This window comes from Ylistrum balloti, unplaced genomic scaffold (assembly GCF_031769215.1).
Source record: "Ylistrum balloti isolate Yb309-2 unplaced genomic scaffold, AGI_CSIRO_Ybal_v1 Utg370010, whole genome shotgun sequence".
Lineage (NCBI taxonomy): Eukaryota > Metazoa > Mollusca > Bivalvia > Pectinida > Pectinidae > Ylistrum > Ylistrum balloti.
The window spans coordinates 552,912-576,747 of record NW_026782083.1 but is presented as its reverse complement, the minus strand read 5'-3'; the positions used below and the strand labels follow the sequence as shown (position 1 = coordinate 576,747).

The 23,836-nt window shown below is 36.1% G+C and overlaps 1 protein-coding gene across 1 annotated transcript; it reads right to left on the bottom strand.

Moving 5' to 3' along the window:
* Positions 1 to 1,906: 1,906 nt before the first annotated feature.
* Positions 1,907 to 23,165, bottom strand: LOC132548377 (mucin-2-like). The gene is made up of 16 exons (XM_060212239.1): positions 22,769 to 23,165; positions 22,122 to 22,290; positions 21,668 to 21,738; positions 21,330 to 21,541; positions 20,804 to 20,964; positions 19,995 to 20,103; positions 19,668 to 19,713; positions 18,678 to 18,769; positions 17,810 to 18,007; positions 17,085 to 17,216; positions 14,459 to 15,715; positions 14,084 to 14,200; positions 13,697 to 13,867; positions 12,739 to 12,913; positions 11,994 to 12,608; positions 1,907 to 10,635 (listed from the first exon to the last, which is right to left on the bottom strand). Exons 1-16 carry the CDS (start codon positions 23,163 to 23,165, stop codon positions 5,762 to 5,764), a joined length of 8,796 nt encoding a protein of 2,931 aa, XP_060068222.1. The 3' UTR covers positions 1,907 to 5,761.
* Positions 23,166 to 23,836: the final 671 nt, after the last annotated feature.

The window sequence follows — 23,836 nt, the reverse complement described above, 5'->3', positions numbered from 1 at the left end:
TAAGGTTGTGAGGTAATACAGAGTGGGATTTAGTTTGAGGTTGAATGGTCAACTTAAAAAATTACTGTTGCTAAAAATAGATATATTTATTTGTAAAATTGTAGTTTCCAGATGATAACTTCAATAAGGATTGATGGATTTACTTGAAACTTGTAAGGTTATGAGGTAATAGAGAGTGGAATTATGTTTGAGGTCAAAATGTCAACTAGGAAGGTCACTGTTATTGAAAATAGACATTTTTTGTCATGTTTTTGCTTCCAGACTTCCAGTTCATCGCTATCAAGGTCCATGTTGTTTAAAAAAAATTTTAATTAACAGCAGGGGACAAGTGTTGCATGGGTGCAACACTAGCTGTAAGTTTGTTTTGTAAGCATATTTCTGTGACAGACTACCATATGGCTTACTGTCAAGGTCACATACCTCAACTTTGGTACTTCCAGAGAAGCAAAGGCCCAGCTGTAGTGCCAAGGTATCAGACTTGATCTGTCGAGAGGTTTTTAGAATTAAGAGTTAAAAGTAAGTAGATACCTACATGTAATAGGTCCAGTTTTGTCGTATACACTGTACAGCTTAATGGATTTCAGGAATTTTTTTTCAAAATGAGTTCCAGAGTTCAATAGCCATTGTGATTTGTCTGTCGTTGTCCGCCATTTGTAAACTTTTGACATTTTAAATTTCAAAAGTTCAACCCGTGGGATTGAACCCCAACTTGCATGAAATGATCCTGAAATGGTCCTGACTAAGTGTTGTTATTTTTCGAGTATGTCTGAAATCCAAGATGGCAACCATGGCCAGCATCTTGAAAAACATGTTTTAAACTTCTTTTCCAGCTCCACCGGTGCCACTGAACTGAGCTAAAAATTGGTGGGAATGTTAAGGAAAAGTAGCCAACAAAGTGTTGTTAATTTTCAACTTTGTCAAAACTTTGACACAGCAGCTAGAGTGGCCATTTTGTTACATGACTGCGCAGCCATGGTTTTTAATTCACAACACCCGTTTCAAACTTAATTTCAAGTTTCACCAGTAGGATTGAGCTCCAACTTGTTTGAAATGATCCCGAGACATTCCTGACCAAGTGCTGTTATTTTTCAGGTTAGTCTGAAATCCAAGATGGCCGTCATCTTGAAAACATACTTTAAATCTCTTCTCCTGCTCTACTGGTGTCATTGAGCTAAAAATTTGTGGGAATGTTGAGAAAGAGTAGCCAACAGTGTTGTTACTTTTTGACCTCATCAAAACTTTTACATGGTGGCCAGGAAGGCCATTTTTGTTACATGATTGCACAATCATGGTTTTCCTGTGCAACACCTATTTCAAGTTTCACCATTGTGATTGAACTCCCACTGTCCAAAAAAAAACTTCTAAATAAGACTTCATCCAAAGTAGAAAAAATTACCGTTCTCCCTGATGAAAGTTTAAGTCAGATGACCCGTGGCCCATGGGCCTCTTGTTAAGATTTAAAGCAAGGATTTGTTTTAAGATTGGTTGGTTGTCTTATGGACAATCAGGGTTATTTTGAGGAAGGGTCCCAGTGAAGTACTTTTTTGAAACATAATGAGGAAGTTTCATGTGTCCCAGATTTACATACCACACTTGATGTTCATGCTGGCTGCCAAAGGCCATTTTCAAATTAGACACATCAATTAATTGTGCATGCCACATTTTAAGTTTGACCATAAACATCTTTATAAGATTGTATACAGCCATGAAATGGATTGAATAAGACATTTTGAATTCATTTCTCAAAAACCATATGCATGAATAGGATCGTCATAATTGTTGATAATGAAAATTCTGTTTAGTAAGGATACCAATATGTAGATCTGCACAAAACTGAATCCCTGTTAACTAGTCCAAACCAAGACGTGTCTATATATCACAACAATCAATATACAATCAACAAATCTTTCATAAGAAATGGAACAGTTTTTATTCCAAAAATTAAATAACCAATATTTACATTATAGTTATATAGCATTCAAGATCAACAACAATATTCTGTGAAGAAAATAGAGTTCATTATATACAGCACACACACACACTCTCTCAAATTCATTTTGTATTATTTATTATAAGTTGTGACTTGTTCATTATATTAATATCTGCCAGTTATACTGAAAGCTTAAAAGCATGATGAGATCTGTCCTAGAGTTCTGAATGACATTTTAGAATGAAATGATGATGCAATTGTATCTATGGAATATATGTTGGTGTGCACTGTATGTATGTCAGAAATTCAACTGTAGAAATGATACCACAGTATTTGAAATCAATGAATGTCAATATGAAGTGTAGGATTACCTGGTAATATTTTTTTCCATTTTTTTTGGAATGTTAAGTTTGAGGGGAATACCCAAGTAATCAGGAACCTTACTCACACATCATTTAAGCAACTTTTATATATACACTTACACAGAGGGAAAACCTGGCAATCTTTCAAAAAAAACTTTGAATATCAAAGAAAATTTTTTCAGCACAAAATAGTATAAGCCGAAAACATTCTAGATTTAACAATAAACTTTGTTGGTTTTGCTTTAGAAATTTTCTTTCAATATACAGAACCAATACTCCTATGCCCTATATTTCTGAATTACACTTCCGTCACTTGTGCAATGGAGCGTACACATCATACCTTGGTTATATTCTTATGTAACAGAACACTCAAAACAAATGTATCTTATACAAAATCTATATCTCAATACCATATATCTGCTGATCTGATTTCACCCAATTACCACAACACACATTAAATATCTGATACACCAGCCATTATATACCTGATTACCAGGTATCTATCGATTTCTATCAATATGTCTGATACCCTGATGTCTTAGATCCAATGCCAGATAGTACATACATTTATCTGAAATAAAAAGAACACTGAAGGATTACTCTAAATTCATGTATGCAAAATATTAGATTAATTGGCAATTCAAATACATGTATCACACTGCAACACAAATAGCAACCCTGATGGAATGATGATTCTAAGTGATAGAATGATAAGGCTATAATACATAACAACATAAACTCTTCATGGCAAACATACCCAGAAACTCAGTACAGCAATTAAAGTTCCTCTTTTGTCATCACATTTACAAACATACCCAGAAACACAGTACAGTAATTAAAGTACCTCTTTTGTCATCACATTTACAAACATACCCAGAAACACAGTACAGTAATTAAAGTACCTCTTTTGTCATCACACTTACAAACATACCCAGAAACACAGTACAGTAATTAAAGTTCCTCTTTTGTCATCACATTTACAAACATACCCAGAAACACAGTACAGTAATTAAAGTCATTTCTGACCTCATTTGTCATCACATTTACAGAATCTTGCATAGCACACATGGACAAATAAAGCCACGAACTGACAGGATAAAATCCCTCAGTGACACAGCTAGATTTTCTACTGTTCATATTTGGTGTTTGAAAAAGCAATGACATGTCTTCCTTCCCTTGACATACAGAAAAGTAATAAATTTGCATGTGCAATTACAATAAAAATGAATATTAAAAAATGTTATTGTTTATGTAACTGTAAAAATATGTGAAAATTCTGAATTGCACAGTAACATGCTTGAGATTAGACAGCTGTGAATTAAATCTATTCATTATACAGTTTGTGTCCGGGCCCACCAATATGCAGGTCAAACTCTTTATGATAGAATTATATGCAATTTTACTGAAAAAGGTCTCTGTATATTATTTCTGAAAGTTTCAAAATGAAACATGTACACAGCACTACATTTATGTATTCTGTGATCGTATTGCGTTGAGAAGGAGGATAACTCTTAATAAGAATAATAATTCGTAACATAGCATTCTCTTTAAAATAAATGACTTATGATATTAATCAGAAACAGAAATGAATACCTAAAGCAAAAACTATGTTGCTTTATATTTTGATCAATTCTTCAAGTATTAACAAAACAAGCGGCTGTTAAAACAATATTATTTCTTGTTAAAACAACATCAATGATATTGACAATTATAAAAAAATTCTGAAGGCTTAGCTTTTTAACACTAAAAACCATCACCATTTTTAGCCCTGTTATCTTACCAAAAGATACAAAAATTACTGTGGTTTTATCAGAAACAACAATTCAAAAAAAGAAAAATTCCCTTTTTTTGACGATAACATTCCAGTGTTATTTTTCCATTTCATGGTAACCTTTTCCCACTTTCATATTGTTGATATATTTTCTGCAAATATTCTTTATAGGCGAAAATATTCAGCTGGATCATAAAATTGTCAACTAATTAGTAGGATAAATGCAGGACACATATAAACGGACAGTGCACAAGGAAATGACAGGTGCTCCATATTGTAGCAGCAATGTTGTAACAAAAGCACACCCATACACAGGACAAAGACAAGAATTTGCACCAAAATTGATGTAAATCTAGTACACAAAAATATCTTCAACATAACAAACATCAAGATCTAACTGAAAAATTTAAGCTTACATCTTTACATTGACCAAACTTCCAAGTGAACATGTTTGCTTTTTTATTTTAAATCCATCAATTCACAGAATTCTCAGCTTAATTGAGACTTTTAAGAATTTTGTTTGAAACTTAGCAAAATAAAGACACATTCAATGGTTTAAATATCAAACTAACAAGGCATTCTTACTCTATATCAATTTGACAATATTTAGGTTGCTATTTTACTTATTTTGAATAAATTAATTTTATACATAATATTAAACTTTCTATAAATTATAAATCTGAAATTTTTATCAAATGTACATGTTTCATTCAATAAATACTTTCAATATAATTTACTATTTCCTAATTATACACGATAAATAATTATAACATCCTATTTTAGTTGAAATAATATCAAAATGATCTAAATTAAATTGCATTATGAATAATTTTGAACAAGAAGTCATCTGCTGAACACTTCAGGGTCTTGTAATAAGTTCCTGGACTATTTCCATATTTTATGGTTAAAAAGAACACGTTCATATCCATCAAAAATCTTTTCATTATCATGTACAGAATGAAAATTTAGGTCGTTCTTAATCTAAAACTTCAATTTTTGCATGCAAAAACAGCTGCAATGAATAAAAAAAACTTAGACAAAGTGATGCGAAACATATCCATGTATCTGATCAAATATTACATATACATTAAGAGACTGAAATAAACCCTGTCAAATAATGTTTATTTTCCCCAGTAGTTAATACTCTCTATGATTTAAATAAAACCTTCACAAAGATTGTATTACACATCTTCAAAGTGAATCATGATTTCACACTTACACTCATCAATCAAGTGGACTTGCTAAAAACTCTTGTTGTGAAATTAATTACAATGCATTTCCAATCTGAAGTAAATCATAAAGTTAGAGTGTTATAGTTTTTTGTAATATGATTTTCAAAATATAAATCAATGCTTTGATGCACTGAAACTTCTCCATAAATTTCCTGTAACTGTTGTTTTATAAGTTTCCATTCATGAGCCAGTTAACTTGTTATTCTTGTTTTGTCCCTGTATTGAACACAAAGAAATATATCTAAAAAATAGCCTGAATTCATGATCATTCACATGTTTGTGAATGCTCTTAATAACTCATCAATTCACATCATACAACTCTACAATTCAAATATATTACGTTGATGTTACATATGTAGGGGCTTCAACAATCTCAAAATTAACATACATTTGTATTATCTGATCATATATAAATATCATATTAAGACATGTATACAATATCAAAGGTGGTAAAGAATAAACAGTTTTATCTGTTAAACGCGAGATTGGCTAGCGAGAGTAGATTGAGAGCCGCCTCTTCTTTCTCTGCCCCTTTAGGGGTTTCTGTGGTTTCAGATTGCTCCTTTGAAGGATTGTCCCAGCTCATTTCTACCTTGGGCATAACATTTTCCGATATATGTTGATTATCCTCTACACCATTAGTAACAGTGGAACCTCCTGGCAGGTGGTTAATGTCCATATTTGTTTGACTTGCACTAATCTTGTCTACAATATTATGAGATCTGAAAGGTGTAACATTATTGTTCAGAACCTCAGCCTTCGACTGTACTTCAGTGCTGTTTTGGGTTGGATTTTCTAACTGAACTGGTTTTATATCTATGGATGACACTGAACCTGTGTTTGTTCCTTGTTGAAGCAGAGCAGTCTGTGGTGGTTTTTGGGACTTTAATAACTCAGCAACATTCTGAGTCTTTAAAACTTTCACATTATCCATGGTTGAAGAAGCATTCTGCTGACCATGCTGTGGAAAAATGATTTGGGTTTTTTTGCCAGGCATCACAATGTACCCCTGGCCAGAACCAATGAGACTACTGACTTGATAGCCTAATTGTGTTTTGTCATCATTTTGTACCTGAAAAGTCTTCAGATTTGTAGTTTCAGCCACATTGTTGACAGCTCTAGCTGTATCTCCTACAGTGGGGTGACCAGATAATCTCACAGTAACATCCTGCACATTGCTTTGCTGTTGGCCAAGGAGCTGGCTGATCTTAAGATTGGAAGAAGAAGCTATTTGGTTGAGATTTCCAAATCCAACATGATCTTTAGCTAGGATTGTCTTTCCTTTTGCCAAGGCAGGAGATACACTGTGATGAGACAACATACTAGAAGTTACATTCACTGTCAAGTTTTTATGAGCTTGTGGGGCATTAATAACAGATTGATGAGACACAACATTTTGGTTCACAATTGAGGGCGACATCACTCCTGGGGTACTTTTTGTTGATACACCACAAACTGTTGGAGAAATGTTGATAGCTGACCCACTTTGAAGCATCTGACCTGCTGAAGAGCACTCCTTCAGAGATTGGTGGGTGAGGATACTGCTAGGGCTAGGAATAGCACTAGTTACAGAATTGGATTTGGCTATGCTAGAAGTCAAAGTTCCAGTAGCAATTAAGGACTGGGTACCATTCACAAGTTTTGAGGGGACTACATACGAGTACCTCACCAAATTAGGGGTTGATACGACTGTCACTGGAGGATTGTTAGTACCCGAGACTGCCTGACCTAGCGATGATGTAGATGGTGATACTATCTTGGTCTGGGGCAGGAGCACCTTTAGTACACCATTGTCAACAGTAACTGGCACGCCTTGAGGGGTGACCAGCTGACCACCAATATTGTATAGGAAGAGTTTTTGAGATCCACCTGCTTGAGAAGTGTTGGTGGCTTTGGCAGGTGACAACAGTGGTCCTGGACTGGGACTGTTGAGGACATCTGGAAGAGTCACAACCACTGACTGTTGAGGTGGCGTTGGTAGGCGAAGTTGTGATCCTGCTGTATTAAACCTAACAACATTTGCCTGTTGTACTGAACCAATGGTAGTTGTGTTAGTCTTTGCAATGCTTAACTTCTGGTTGAGGAGATTGGTGGGGAGGACTGGTTTTTCTGTGACTTGCGACACACTTGCAGGAACAACAGACCCCACTACTGGTGTCTGTAAAAGAGTCTTTGATGCAACTGCTAAACCAGGCTTCACCTTTGCTGTTTGAAGATCAAAGTTCAGTTTAACCTTTGAGGGTTGTGTGGCACCGTGGTCCTGGGTTGACTTAGCAGAGGATACAATGGGTACTTTGATCTGCTGGGTCTGTTGTAGAACAGGAGAGTTGAGTCTCAGGGTGAGCTGTTTCGGCTGCTGGGTGCCTGTTCCAATGCTGGCACCTTGCAGACGCTTCTGTGGTGACAAAAGCAACATTGTTTGGCTTCCCTGGAGATTCTGCTGACCAGGGGGTCTAATCACTGCTTGACCTTTCACCCCTGGTGAGGCAGGAACCTGAAGTACCATTTGATTAGGAATCTGATTGACGAGAGCTGACGATGACTGTCCCGATAGCTGAAGTTGTGCAGCAGCAAGTTGTTTAATAAGGTCTGAGGATGACCCTTGTCCTATGTTACCCAGCACTACTGGAGCCTGGTTTGCCACAGGACTAGTAAGCTGCTGACCAACCATCTGAGTGCTGTTGCCTGATAAACACAACTGCTGACCAATCACTGGAGGTGATGTACTCTGAACATTCAACTGCTGACTTGGAAGTCTGAGAACTGAACCTGTACTTCCAGTCACCTTGACCCCTGGCTGTCCAAGTAACTGATAATTTCCTGCAACTGCGGTTTGTTGACTAATGACCCCAGTCTTGTTGAGGGGACTGGCTATTTGCCCTAAAACTGTTGCAAAATTGCCCATGTTTCCAACTGGGTTAGCAAGGTGACTAAGAAGGGGAGATGTAAGCTGAAGTGGTGACTGGGGAACTGTCCCTGGGGCGGGGGCAACCATCTGGCTAGTCTGACCTGTAGATGATGCTACAGAACTCATCCCAGAAGCTGCTATTGTCACTATAGGGAAGATACGTCCGAGTGTATTACTGGAGCTAACTAAGGAAGCACTGGTTATAGCTGTTGGAACAGATGAGGACACAATTGTAGACAAATTAATAGAATTGTTGCCCAAAATTGTCATGTTATTTCCACCTTCTTGCAGTTTAAGCTGACCCCCAACATTAACTAAGTTCATCCCTTGAATCAGACCCGGCATCAGAAGGCCTTGACCTTGGCCCTGGAGTTTTGAGATTCCCCCGAGGTCTAGCAGAGTCGATGCCCCACCTCCCACAGCCTGAATACGCACCTTTTGTGTGTCTAAAACTGAGCTGGATGACTTGTCAGAACTGACAGATGGTTTCACACTAATTGATGAGACAACACTGGTTGACATTGAAGGAATGGTATTGACTATCGAGCTGAAAGTGCTGGTCATTATAGTATTGCTTCCTACAGTCTTTACGAGTCCAGTAATGAGATTTCCTGCTTGGTTCTGTCCTCCAACTGCCTGTAATGATTTGGCCAGTGTCCCATAAGTTGAGTTGGCTGCTAAGGACCCAGAGTTACTGTGTATAGTGTTTTGTATCACCTTGCCACTATCCTGCAGTGCTTTTTTAATGTTTTGCTTTTGTGTGTTGGTACTGTGAGAAACAATCATCTGTTGATTTCCAGACACTAATGATGTGACATTTCCTCCCTGAATTCCAAGCTGAACAGGCATACTGACAATGCTTTGACTTCCAAGTGCCCCTGGTGAGATGGTTTGGTAACCGATGACACCTGAATTGAGATTTTGATTGTTGATATTCACCGATGTGCCCCCCTGGTTGATTACAGTACCTGAAGTCACAGTTTGGTTGTTGAGAGCTACTGATATCGGAGATTGTGTTTTGAGTATACCCTGAGCAAGTGCTTGATTGTTTATTGAACCAATGTTTAGAGTGCTGGCTTGCTGTTGTTGTAGAGCAGCTTGAGGTATGATCAACCCTTGAGGGGTCAGATATCCTTGCATTACTCCTGGTTGTTGTAAACCCTGAGGCAGCACTTTAAGAGAAATGTTTTTCTTATCTTGTGACTGTTGTTGTTGTGCTGCTGCAAGGACCATGTTTCCGAGTCCACTGCTTTTGTTAAGAGTAGTCAACATGACTGGGCTATTTCCAGTTTGAAGTTGTGTAAGCAAAGACTGGTTTGGAACATTTGACTGACTTTGGCCCAGTGATGGTGAAGTGACATTTACTGAGGAATTACTTGACAATGATGCAGGTTCCAGTCTAGGCGCTGTAGGTATAGGACCTTTCATGCTCTGAATTGTTTTAGTGACATTGTAGCGGGGTTGAATAGCTGGCATTGCTGATGGAGCTGGGACTTTGATGTTAACTGTGGGGAGAGATGTTGGAACATCTGTCACCACGGCCTGAACTGCAGAATCTAAAACTGCCTTGCTGGGGATCTTTAAAGTCTTTATACCAGTGGATGTGGGATGTAACAAGACAGTAGGTGTTGATGATGTAATTTCACATGTTTTTTTAACAATTACTGGTTTAGCGGGTTCTCCTGGTGTTTTTTCTGCATCCTTTCGTGCCTCCAGTAAAGTTTTCACCGTAACATTATTTGCATACTTGTAAGGTTGTCTGTTCGGAGAAGTGGATGAGATGTTTGTAGGAGAAAGAGAACTACTACTGGGTGTCATAGGGGGCAATGACACTGCACCACTTCCTAAACTAGCATTTTCTACACTAACACTATTGTCCATCTTTGTGTTTTGTACCACTTCATTGGATGCCACAGACATCACAGCACATCCAGTTGATGCATTGGTGGCACTGTGAAGGTGCCCAAGTGAAGAATTTACAGAAGGCACGCTCAAATGTATATTAACAGCAGTGTTCATCTGGGGAATTACTTTCTTGATCATAGAACCTGGTGTTGCAGTCACAGCAGATGATACTTGATGACTGATTGGAAGTCTCAACATGGTCTTGGGCACAACAGCCTTGGGAAGTGTCTGTTCTGTTACAGGCACAACAGTCTTCTTAACAGATGTTTTCTGAGCAGTCTGAATCTGTAGTCCAGCAATGGTGGGGCTCTGACTAGAAGAGGTGGGGCCCTGGGGGTTGACTGTGGTGAGCAGGACCATGCCGGACTGGTTAGGGCCTGGTGGGATCTTGAGTGCATTGGATTTAATGAGTTGTTGTAAGACAGAAGGAGGTAAAGTGTTGATGTTGGCTGCATAGTACTGTATCTTGCCACCAGTAGAGGGTATGTTTGGAAGCTGAGGGTCTACAGCACCACTCATCGACAGACCTGTAAATGGAATTCATCAGAATAAATGATAATATCTATGGTATATGTATGTATAAATTTTATTTAACTGTCAAACATAAAAACCAAATTGTATTTCACAATGTTAAACCCAACACCAGTTCAATAATAAATAATATAACTTATCAGAATTGATTCAAATTCTCATTTTTACTTCAATATGTCAGCTTTGACTTTCATGAAATAAAATGGAATACCGACAATTGTCCCAATTATATGTCTGACTTTTTAAACCCTTTGACCTTGACCTTTTCTGAGGCACTTCCTAAAATGATTTCGGTCCACTTGATTTCATAAGGTCATAAGCTGCTTTCCAATTGAAGAGATTCCTGTCAGATCTAGGCTTCCATCGTTATTTGATCTTAATTTGTTCTTTTTTATGTCTTTCCTCCTATCTTTAAGAAATTTGTAACTTCCTCTCAAAAAAACAAAAAATGATAACAAAATTTCGACAAAAGAGTCGAAATAAAAGATTTGACTTTTCTGATCAGTGCCATAATCAAGCGGACACATCTACGGACCCATGAGAACCAGTTAACTCTTTGTAACAAAATTTCAGGAAGTCTGGCTTTCTGTTTTTCTGAGCATTCTCCAGAAATCTGACAGACAGACAGATACTGTGGTTACTTTAAGGAACCCACATTTTGATGCAAACCCTTAACTCATCAAAAACACAAAATCTTGTAACAAAAAAAGTGGGGTTAAGATCAGCTAAAAACCTGTTTTATATATCAAACTGATGTGAGTACAAATTAAAAGTCAAAAACCAAGTTGACTAATTGCTCAATTCTCAAAATTTAATGATTCCCCACCCTCCTAATAAATTGACCCGAGTAATCTAAATTGTTTTAATGGTCCTGATTGTGGCTTACAAACACAAAGATCGAATATATACCAAATTTGGTTGCTTTTTGATCTGAATGTTACAATAAAAAGCTGGTAGAATACAAAAAAAAATCCCTAGAAAATAATCAAATGAAAAAAAAACTGAAGAACACCTTGCTTATTAGAAATGTAGATAATCTGAATTTTTTTTTGAATATTCCAATTCTCATAATACAAAAAACAATGATTTCACCCATAACTTGGGCAGATGTATTTCAATTCTACATCCTTGTTCTGACACATCTGAGAAGCAAACCTTATGATCTAACTTTACACCAAATCTGGTTGCTAAAGCATTGAGATTTTCTAAGTAATTCGGCTTAAAACTTAATGTCAACAGAAAATTGACAACACAGTCTTCATACTTGTTTCAATAGAAGGGACAAAACAAAATGACAGATTGAAGACATTGAGTAACGATGAAGATCAAGTGTTTGGAGAATCATTCTATTTACCTGGCGAGACAAGTTTGGTGATGTGGGGTCTGACAGTGGTTTGTTTATTGGCTGGCTGGAAAAGAACAGTTCTCTGCGGGGTGGATGATGTTGCTCCAGGGCTAGGATGGCTGGATGCAGACAGACTGACATGGGGGTTAGGATGGTGTGATGTTGACAGCAGTTGTTGTATGACTGGATGAGAGGCCTGCTTGGAAGAGAGAGTATGTTGTGACAGGCCTTGCAGCAATCTGGCATGAGAAATTCCTTGGGCGAATGATTGTTGTAACTGGGCAGGTTTTTGTAATAATGACAATGCTTGGGGTTGAAGTATCTTGTCCCCTGACAAAAGTTTCACATTTGAAGGCAGAAGGCTGTGATTTCCAGAACTAGTTTGCAACAGGATCTGACTTGCAGAACTGCCATCCAGAGAACTAATACCACTAGAGGACAACATCTTCCCTGTAGGACGCTGCAAAATGTTTGGCACATGTGGTACAGTTGTTGGCAAAGAAACATTGACTAGCTTGCGTTTCTTAGGTGTTCCAGAATCTTCAGAGTTGTTTGGAATGATACGTCTCTTTCTGATGCGCCCCCTAGAACTCACGTCAATATCATCACAGTCTTCCATGGTTTCTGTAAAAAGAATTTGTCAAGCTTAATGTATCATTTTTTTTTTTACATAACTACAGATATCATCATTTATTACAACAGTACAAAAACACATACGATACTATCATTTTACAAGGAACTTGAGCATCCTTACCACTTTGAGACACCGAAAGGTTATTTGTGGAAGCAGCTACAGCAGTAGTTACTGCATGAATGACCACATCCCTCTCTTCATCCTCAACCACATCTTCATCCCCACTCCCATTAAAATCGGAATTTTCCCCATCCTCAGATCCAGATGATTCAGAATGCTCAGACTCCCATTTCTCCTGAAATTCAGCAAATCTGTCATAACTCTGTGACAATGTAACACCAACAATACTTAAATGAGCATTCAATGGACATCAACAACACTTTAAGGCAGAACTTACTGCTGGAATACCAAGGTGTGAATAGTAGCTTAATCTGTACACGAGTTCCATCAAGTATCTTGTATTTATTATAATATTGAGAAGGGCACAGTGTTCACAGCAAACGGTGACATCAAAGAAAATATGGTGGTTCATGTTTAAGAAATTAAACACCCTGATGTAAATGTGGAAATTCTACAATGTATGAGACATGACAAAATCAAAGGACATTACATATAGACACGGATATAGGTACTGCATACCATAAGTGTTGATTTTGCAATTTCGGATAGATATTTAGGTACCAATTAGAGATAAGAGTATGTTTCAACAGAACAGGGGAATGTCTACCTGCCCATTTCTTCATATATTTCTGAATTCATCAGATCATATCTTGGTCAGTTCCAGGCCAATCTTGTTCATTAAGCACTTATTGGAGATGAACATTTCTCTTACAGGTAGTGTATAATCATGTTACCAATATTGATGGCCCCTTAATGTAAAAATACACAATTTTAAAAAATGTTTCAGTTTTCCCTTGTTAGGAGCTACAACCCTTGTCACTATATATTACCTATATAGTCTGTGGGTTGGGAATTTGTACAAAGTCCCAGTAGTTTGAACATCCTGATGTAGTTTCCCAATATAAGCTATGTTCCATAAAAGGAAAATCAATATAGACAATGTGTAGTGTATTTATACCTCCTGCTGTGGTTCCTCAACATACGATGTCTGCTCCTTATGCATCTTGATTCTGGCCTTTCTTGTTGCCTGGATAAGCTTTTGTTCCCATGGTTCTAGCTCCTTCAATAGGAACAAGAGCCTCCCATGGAGGTCTACTACACAACGCTTGCGAGGAGGTGGCTTTATCACCTGATAAAAAAACCAATGACAGATGACAGAAATGTATTTTTGAATACTTTTCTGTTTGCAATACCAACAAAACACTGAAAACAAGAAACGATTTTAGACTATATGTATGCAAGAGTCGGAAAAAATGAAAATCAATTAAAAAACATGGTTGTAATTGTATGTATTTTATTGGTATCTAACCTATTATTGGCAAGTGTTGGTTCATACAAATTTTACCTTTTGTTTCTTTCCTTTTCCGATGACGATTGGTTCCTGCTCAGCAAAAGATTCCACCAGTTGTTTCAAATCTTCAACACATTCCACAATCAGTTTAAATGGACCTATCTCTGGTAACTGAAAACCATAAGATTGGGTTCAAGGAATGAATGAACTGCTCCAACTAATCATAGTCAGAATCTTATTCTGTCCGACGAAAAATATACACATGAATGTTAGTCTATAAATGCACTTAATTTTAAGTATTGTGTACCATACAGGTACTTCAAAACAGCAACAAAATTTCCCTTAATATAAACACCATTAAAAATAGCAATTGATACATTCAAATAGAGATATATTGTAGATACTAAGTAACAAAATTATTTTATTTACCACTTCCTCTTCCTGTTCAATTTCTTCTTCCTCCTTCTTTACCTCTTGTTTAACCTCTATGCTGTCTGTTGCTTCATCCTTTACCTTGTCTAAATCTGCATGACAGCCCTGTCCATAATCATGGTCAAGGAATTTCCCCATCCCACTCTGCCCCGAGTAGTCATGGTCAAGCACCTGCCCTAACACATTTTCAACATCTTTTTCTCTTTTTTCTACTTTTACATTAGTGTCTATTTTATCACAGCTAGAAGTCAAGGTTTCAATATCACTACTGCTAGTATCCGCTTGTTTCAGGTTTTTTCCAAATGAATGTGGGCTTTGGATTCCTACCCTGCTCAACTTAAAGTCTGACATACCTTCAGGTCGAATAGATGTTTGAGTATTTGATTCATATTTTATGTCAATGGATGTATTACCCTTAGAAAACTCTGGTTCCAAATTGTCTTGTGTGTTATCACTACTTGTGGACTGTTCTGTTAACACTGCACTGGTGGGATGAACTTTACTGAGTTGACTAGTACTGATGCCATCAAATGGCGATTCTGTATTATGAGAAATGCTATCACAAAAAGGAGACTGTTTTTCGTCTGTTGTTTCTCTATCTTGTGGATGGTCTCCCTTGGCATCCATCTCGATACAAGTATCCTGGAATTCTGTTTCACTTACATCCATTGGTTCATATCCACGCATGTCATTTCCTTTTTTCATGCTAATTGTATGTGACAATTGTGAATCTGTATCACTCTCACATACTTCTGTCTCAGTCCTGTCTGATGCAGTTTTATCCTCCATTTTGATATCGTTATCTTTACAAGCACCATTACTATCCTCCAAACTATCTAGTGTGTTACTCGTCTCAGACATAGTTTCATCTTTGACTTCAGAGATTTCATCTCTATCCATGGAACTTTCATCTAGAGACTGTTCAGATACATTGAAGTCACGTAACAAGCCATTCCGCACAAGTCTGCGAGTACGAGACCGCTTGCAAGCACCATCTCCGTCAACTGATGAAGTATCGCTACAGTTATCACTCTCCATCAGTCGGTGTAGTGGTTTGTTTGGAGGTTCATTTTTTCTCTCTCTAGGTGTATCTTCACATATTCCACTATCATTAAGATTTAAGTCACTCTGATCTCCAAAACTTGTTCTGGTATTAGCATCAGATCCATCACTTTCATCCCCACCATCATCATCTGATGAAGACGAGGATGAAGATGATGAATAACTTGGAACCGGCAACACAGTTTTAATTTTCTGAAATATCAATAGAAACAAATTGTTAATTTCAAGTACAAATGACTATGATTGTGTAATGAAACTCATTTTCCAACTATTTTCATGATAATCCAAGTATGGATATGCTTTACCCGTATTTTTAATACCACACTAGGATTTTGTTCAAGTAACTTAACCATGAGTAGGAAAAGAAAAAAATGTAAAGCAAATTAAATTGATTGATAAGTTGTGAGTCTCACATTTAAGGGTTTGTCTTTTGACAGAAATATTGCAATAATTTTCAACATAATCCCCTTCAGTGTCATACACTTTTGCCAGTTCTGGGGCTTCAAAGCCACTTTTAAATAAGTCCTTTACTTGACTGTTCACAAAGTCCCCTACTGCAGGTATGACCTCATTATCCGACTAAAAGTTGGTACCGTAAATAGCCTTTTTCAAAGTAGGAAATCGATAAAGTCTGATGGAGAGAGATCAGGCGAATAAGGCAGATGCTCATTAATGGCAGCCATGGAAATGACAGACCTTTGAACAGTAGCATAGTCCTGGTAGAACAACACACCTTTACGGAATTTTCTGTGACAGTTGATCTTAATATTTTCTCTTTACTGCCTAAGGAGCGATGCATACTTTTTGCCACTGATTATCCCTTTTGCAGATAATCTATTATTAGCATACCATCAGAATTCCAGAAAACAGAGGCCATAACCTTTCCAGCTGATGGAACAGAATTTGCCTTCTTTGGAAGGATTAAACCATTGTTTGGACTGTTTTTTGACCTCTAGAGGTGAAATTATAGACTAATGTTTTATCCAGTCACAAACCTCTGTAGAAAGTTAACAGGATCTGCCTCTAAAAGGTTCAGTTTAGCACGCATTAAAGTCTTCCTCTGTGTGCTTCTCCTCAACTATCAGATGTTTTGGTACTCAACAGGCTGAGAGCTATATCATTGCAAAATCTTCTGTAAGAATGGAATGAAGTCTTTCCTGTGAAATTCCAACTGTACTGGCTTTATATCACTCTCTAACTTGCCTGTCAGCCATTAAAATATCATGGACTTTATTGATCATTTCTGGGGTTGCAACAGTGACAGGCCTTCCAGGAGGGGCGTCATGCCCAAGGCTCTGCCTGCCACGCTTAAAGTCTGCCACCTACCTTTTCCCTGTAGCATATGAAGGGGCATCATTCCCTAGTGTTGCTACCCTATCAATATATATATCTTTAGGTGCTAGACATTTCTTATGTAAATCTTGAATCATTGCTCTTTCAACAACTTTGTCCATTTAGTAATAGCAAGGAAATAGCAGAGCTGAAAAAGGACATCCCTGCTTAACAATTTTTGATACAAGGCTCACAACTTATCAATCACCCTTTGTAATCCAAGTTTTACCTGTCTAAGTCGACTTGGCCTATTTGTTGGAGGAGCAGGAAGTTCCGGCTTTACCCTCTTTTTCTTCTTTTTCTTTGGGCGTTGTGACTGATCCATTTCAGCATTTGTTTCCATAAGCTCCATTTCCTTTTCCTATAATTGAGGATATAAAATTTCAAATCTAAAGGTTAACCTCTATATCAAATGTTTTTAAAACATGCAGATAAAATCTTGCCAGGAAATAGTGAAAGATGGACATAGGCCAAAATTTTAAGTAACTTAATGCTTCTTTAGAAGGGATGAAGGCACATCTGAATAAGAGAGCTGAGTGAAGTTGAAAAAATAACAGTGAGCTCATGTAAAATTATTCACAGTAAGAAGGGTTGAAATAAATAAAAGGTTTTATTTTGAATGTTAGTCCAAAGAAGGATCATTAAAAACTAGCCACATGTAATCTTCCCTAAGCTTAACCCTTTTAGCGCCAATTATCTCTTACAATGTACAGCTCAGCGCCAAATACTTTCCGGAAAATATCCGAAAACAATGGCAGCATTACTGAAACAAGCATATCTTGGCTAATAATAAAGATATTAACTTTGTCTACCAAAGTCGCCTACGGCGGCCTGTCTGCATATCGACTTTAGTCGCCTACGGCGCAGAAAGGGTTAACAAAACATGTTATTGGATAGCATGTAGTCAAGCTGATCTACATATACAAAATGTCAAAATGGGACAACGGTTCAAACCTTTTGTTTTGGTGTGTCTATAAATACTGGAAGTTTTGGTTCAGGGATTTTTTCTTGCTTGTAGATCCTAAGATCTGCCCCACAGAATTGAGGAAAGTGGAGGTAACGTGTTCCATGAGCATCTACTCCTAGTAGGTAATCATGCTGTTCTTCAATGGGTTGAGACTCAATAGCATCCCTTATGGATTCTTGATGCTCCTAGATAAAGATAAAACAATTAAGAATATAATGTGTTACACTCCTAATTGTTAATTTCAAAGTTCAAATATAAATTTCTACTTGTATCATTCAAACTGAAACAAAATATATTATACTTAAAATATACTGATAGTTCTTTCAATACACCTCACTAACAAAAAATAAATAAAAATAAAAACATGATTCAAAATATAAATACACAATACTAAAAAAGAAAATAAATTATCTATTTGTAGGTAAAAGGATTTACACAATGTAGTATGACCAGTTGCCATTATTTTATCTGGCCTAGTGGATCATTTTATACCTGATGTTCTATTCATTGATACTAAAATCATAACAAATTTATACTTGTAGGGTTATGCTGTATATTATTCACATGCAATTATCAATTTTGAGAGACAAATTTATTTTGTGCAATAGTATACAGTTTCAAATATTCTTGATATGCCAATCCATTGGCTTATTTCTGGTAAAAAAAACTATGCAGTGTGATTAAACAACAAATGGTCCAATTATCTAGATATGTACTTAGATTGTAGAATCTTACAAAACTTACTCATGTATGCAAGAATCTTCCAACTTCTACATGTATAATGAATCTTTTGTAAAAACAGTTGTGTAAAACACCCCCTTTCCCACTGTATATGTGTATCATAATATTCCTTACCAAACAGTAGTCACACAAGGACTTCACAATCCAAACTCTTCGGTAGGGACATAGTTTATGGAATTTACGTCGCTCCATTGGATTTCGTTTGCCTGTCAACAAAAGATTCTACTGGTATTATTATGCCAAAACAGAAAAGAAATGAAAACCCTTTATGCTTAGTACAAGTTAAACATTTCTTCATTACAAAACTACAGAAAAAATACATTTCACTGAACAAGATCAGTTCAATACATTAACATTTTATAGTAAGGAAGAGAACATTATTAACATTGCCATACATATAAATATAACTTTTTAAAGAAGCAGTTTTATCTGTTCGACCAATTCATAAAATTGTGGTCATTGTTATAAAAACTTGGAATACATTTCAGCACAGAGCAATTCTTTTTGCCATTAAACATGTCCACATCAGGTAAACAAAGACTTAACAAGAAAATGTTGAAGTTTTGATAGTCTGTCTTTTCAAAAAGAACGTTGCACAATAAATAGAATACATCATCGGTGCCTTCAAATATAAGCTGCATTCTGGTTCAGAACACATCCCATATTTCAAGACACTGACCATGATTTCTCTTTGTATTAACAAACATAAATCATACATTACTGATAGTCACATTTCCTGTCTTTAGTTACTTATAAAGAATAGAGCTTCCAGACAAAAAGAAATAACAGATGTAATGCCAATCAGAAAAGATATAACAAACTTTATCGTGACATGACATACTGTAAAATTTCAAGGTAAACTTCCTGTGGGCTATAATTGCTTTTGCTTAGGGCTATTTCAAACTCTAAATTGCAAAAGTAGGAACCTGCACAGACTATCTTAGCTGCTAGAATGCTTCAAAACAACCAATAATTACCCAAGTTCTTACTACTAAGATATAGAAGTTCACAGAAATGTCATCAAACTCATTATGACTTCCTTAAAAGAACTTGAATGTATTGCTGGGTAATATAGGTTGTACAACAGAACAAACTACTACTTACCAACTATGTCAAAGAAATTGCCATCAATTCCTAGTTTGACTGCAGCCTTTAAAATAAACCAAAATATTTGAATGAATTTTTGAAAAGCAATACATTGCCTTAAATTTAAGGCAACAAGACTTAGTATGTATTCTTAACTACATTTTGTTTCCCATTCATGTTACTACAGACTAATAAAATTTTGATCACTCTTCATTTCAAAGTGAAATGGCATATGGATGTCATGCTGGATACATTTCATTTGTTATAATAATTCAAAAAACTTTCTCTACTGCTGTCAATATTACACAAAATTAAATATTCTGTGTACAATATATAAGTACATACCTTTTGTACATCCTCGTGGCCATCTACAAATATTTTGTACCACTGCCTCAGTTTAACTCTTAATTTTTCATCCCAAATACTGTACGGCATCAAAGTCTTCTTGTCAATCCTGATAGAAATCATTTTGTGATTTGAAAATGTTAATAACATTGATATAGGTTACATGTATGAGCTCAACACTCATACATTACAGTAACATCTACTATACAGTGCTATATTTCTATAACTGTGTGACTTTCTAATTTCAAACCAACTTGCTTCATCAAATCAATAAAGAATATTAACCAATGAACCAAATCAAAGAACGGCTTCTATAACTTTGATCTCTGACCCAGTGATCTTAAATTCTGGTGACACATATTTGGTTAAATTCAAAATAATTTTGCTGCATAACATTATAACAAGACTTTTACCAGAATAACAAATATTGACATTGGTAACCTCAAATTTTGACCTGATTCTGCCCAACAGCTTTAATGATCTGTACAGGAAGAGAATACTTTCTCTTCTATCAATAGGGTCCACCAGTATGCTTACACATCAAATCTTAATATGATACTACCTTTATGCTTTAACAATAAATAATTCATTTGTTCCAATGAAAGTTTTGGATGCTGCAATTCATTGAGACGAAATAACTAGAATGAAGAGCCATATTGATTTGTATTCAATAGTGTTGCCAGACAGATTAAAGACTCTAAAACTAAATTGTTATGAAGGAGCTATGATGGCAAAAAAAACCACCAAAACTTCACTAAGTAAATGGAGTTTAAACTACTTGTACAATGAGGTAATCAAAGGATAAAAACCTCAATCTCTGGAATGGAGTACTAAGTAGAGCCGTCATCACTTTCTGCATTACTACACTCTCTCTAGGCATGTAAAAACACCGCTCCAACTCGAACTGGGGGATTTCTCCGATATTCAGTGCATCCTGACACAGGAATAAGAAATGGCCAATTTGTGGCAGCTGTAAAAATAAACAAAAACCAAGCAAATTACTGTAAGCAATCCATAAAAACAATCACTGAAATTTCTATATACAAAATGAGTAGAGTTTTAATACCAGCACCATATAATGACTTTCAAAAACACTGGCTTCTTACATGTCCAATAATATTCACTGCATGACTATGAATGAGAGTTTACTGATTGCATTTGTTTTAATTGGAATGAAGTCATTTTCTTGTAACTTAAGCAGAAAAGCAGGACTGAAAATGAAATTCAGTCAAATTTTGTTATCTCCCTTCAAATCTAAATTCCTTATTCGTTTTTATGAAAAAGAGGAACAAACTGAACTTCTCATCAAAGCTACAATGTAACATCTATACAAACCTCCCACATGGCTCTCATATAGTCTCCTTTGCCATCTAAGATATTCACTTCCCAGTCCAAGACTTCCTGGAGCTGTGCCTCTTGTACTGCCTTCCTGTCCGTAATCTGCTGTTTACGTTGTTCCCGATCACGACGTAGCTCCTCCTCTCTCAGTTGACTCAACAGGGCAGAGGAATCATGAGGAATTATTGTCCTGGTTCGTCTACGTAAACCTGTAAGTAAAAAAAATCATTTCTATGATAAACTACTGAAAATTCTGTTAACATAGACATACATTTTAAAAAGATTTTTTTTTCAAAAAAAAAAGTCCTTCAGAAAATGATAAATTATGGACATACCTGAAAAAGAAATGTTGTCATCACCATTTTGACCTGATGTTGCAGCAATTGATGTCTTCTCTCGTAACTCTCTGCAAGAAAAAAAAAAGAAAATGAAGTACATGGCAATGCTCAAAGTCTGGTTTAAACATGACAATCTAGGAAGGATGTTTGTGGTCCTGGTAGATCCATGCATAGCCAAAAAATTATGAAATAGTATACAAATTTATTTCAAATACTTTCTTTCTGCCGAGACGCTTCATTATAGCTGTTAGTGGAAAATCATACTTTGATGGTCAAAAAGAAAGAGGTTTAAGAGCATGATGTATGCATCTATTTCTATTTACCTTTGCACCATGATTTATCTACTCTTAAGTACATCATTATCACTCTTTTTTTATTTTAAATGTGCTACCTTTCCACAGTAAAGTGACATATATTTCATTTAAATAAGAATTTGTTTTCAATTTTTTACCTCGAAAGAAGAGCAAGTTTTTGTTCCATCATTGTTTCCAGCTTCTGTCCTCTCTTGGAAACATAGTGGTCAGGTCCATTGTAGCGGTAACAATTTTCCAACATCAGACGGAAATCTGACACAAACTCTGTTATTGTTCCATAAAGACGTTCTTCAAACTTATCTAGCACTGAAACATATTCAATGTACAAATGTAGCTTACAAGTCACTGTGCATTATATCCTTCACAGTGGTGTATATGGTTATAGTATTTCAAAATTAATATCAAAACCTTTCTTTCCTATATGCTGGATAAACAATTCTAACAAAAAAATATCACCATCAATGTCATATTCAGTTTTATAAAATGTGCTGTCTAATGTCAATATTTTTCCACAACAGGTCTGAAATTGTCTTCCTTTCTGTGTGAAATCAAACCAGTAACACAGATCATACAATTGGGAATTTCACTAAATAAATCAAACATGGTGATTGTATAACTGCATACACATGATGGTGAAAATCATGTCAAAACAGATGTTACTTTTAATGTATAGAAAAGATATACTTGAGACTTAATACTGACTAAAAAACATTTAAGTCCACTCTATAAAATGAAATGAAAAGCTATGAAACAAACAAGAAATGGGTATATGAGAATGACATACTTTTCCCCAACCAAACAGGCCTCTTGATTCGTTCGTAATAATCCGCAGTTTCGGGATGACTATCGTCGACTGCTTCCAAAAAGTGCCAGTTCACAGATTTGTTACTATCTGCCATTAGTTCTTTCAAAATTCTATAGCCTTGTTGGAGTTCGGGACTAAGTGCTGTTCTGGTATCGACTTCCTCATCATTGCTGTTAATTTCTGTAGATACTTCATCATATTCCTCTTCTGTAACGGGTACCGGCGAAGGTAATCCTAAATCAGCTGATGAGGTAATCTCCACTTTTTCTGTCATGTTCCCGTCATCTGTTCTGGTTTCGTCCACACTCAAATCAAAGGATACGTTCATAGATGGAACATTTCCGGAAAATTCCCCTAAATTTCCGAGGTCTTCCATTCTATGCTATCAAACTTGAACCATTAACATCAGGAACAATGTCATTATTTTCTAAAGTTTTGCAGTTTTCTGCAAAAGATTGGAAAACGTCATTCAAGTAAATTTCTCCCAATAAACAAAAGCAAATAACATTTGTCTTCTTTATCCTAATTTCAAGAAATAAAATGAGTACATTGATATCATCACTAAAATACCATGCAATGATGTCCCCCCTATCCATCTTCAAAACATAGTAGGACGTCTTCATCCAAATAAAAATTTGGAATTATCACACCTGCATAATTGGCCATTTGGGATACATCGCTGGCTTGACCTTATCACAAGGTTTTGGACATCGGTAATATTCATACACACAATAATATTCTTTTCTAACCTTACGTTATCATGGAGTATTTGGTATATTATTGGGTTTATTACAAACAGTATTCTGATATCAGTCTCGGTGAAAGATTTGCCCATTATAATATAATATTTAACTAAAATAGCTTGAACTATATTATGTACTATTTCCATGCGCACACCGATATGCAAAATAGGAGCAAATAGTTCCAAAGGTTTTGAAGCGTTGTCGAGTGGACGACCCAATTAATATCGTTTATTGTCTTTTAACATGATTATATGCAGCAGCAAAGCATTACTTTGCAGAAAAATACATGATATCAAAAGATATT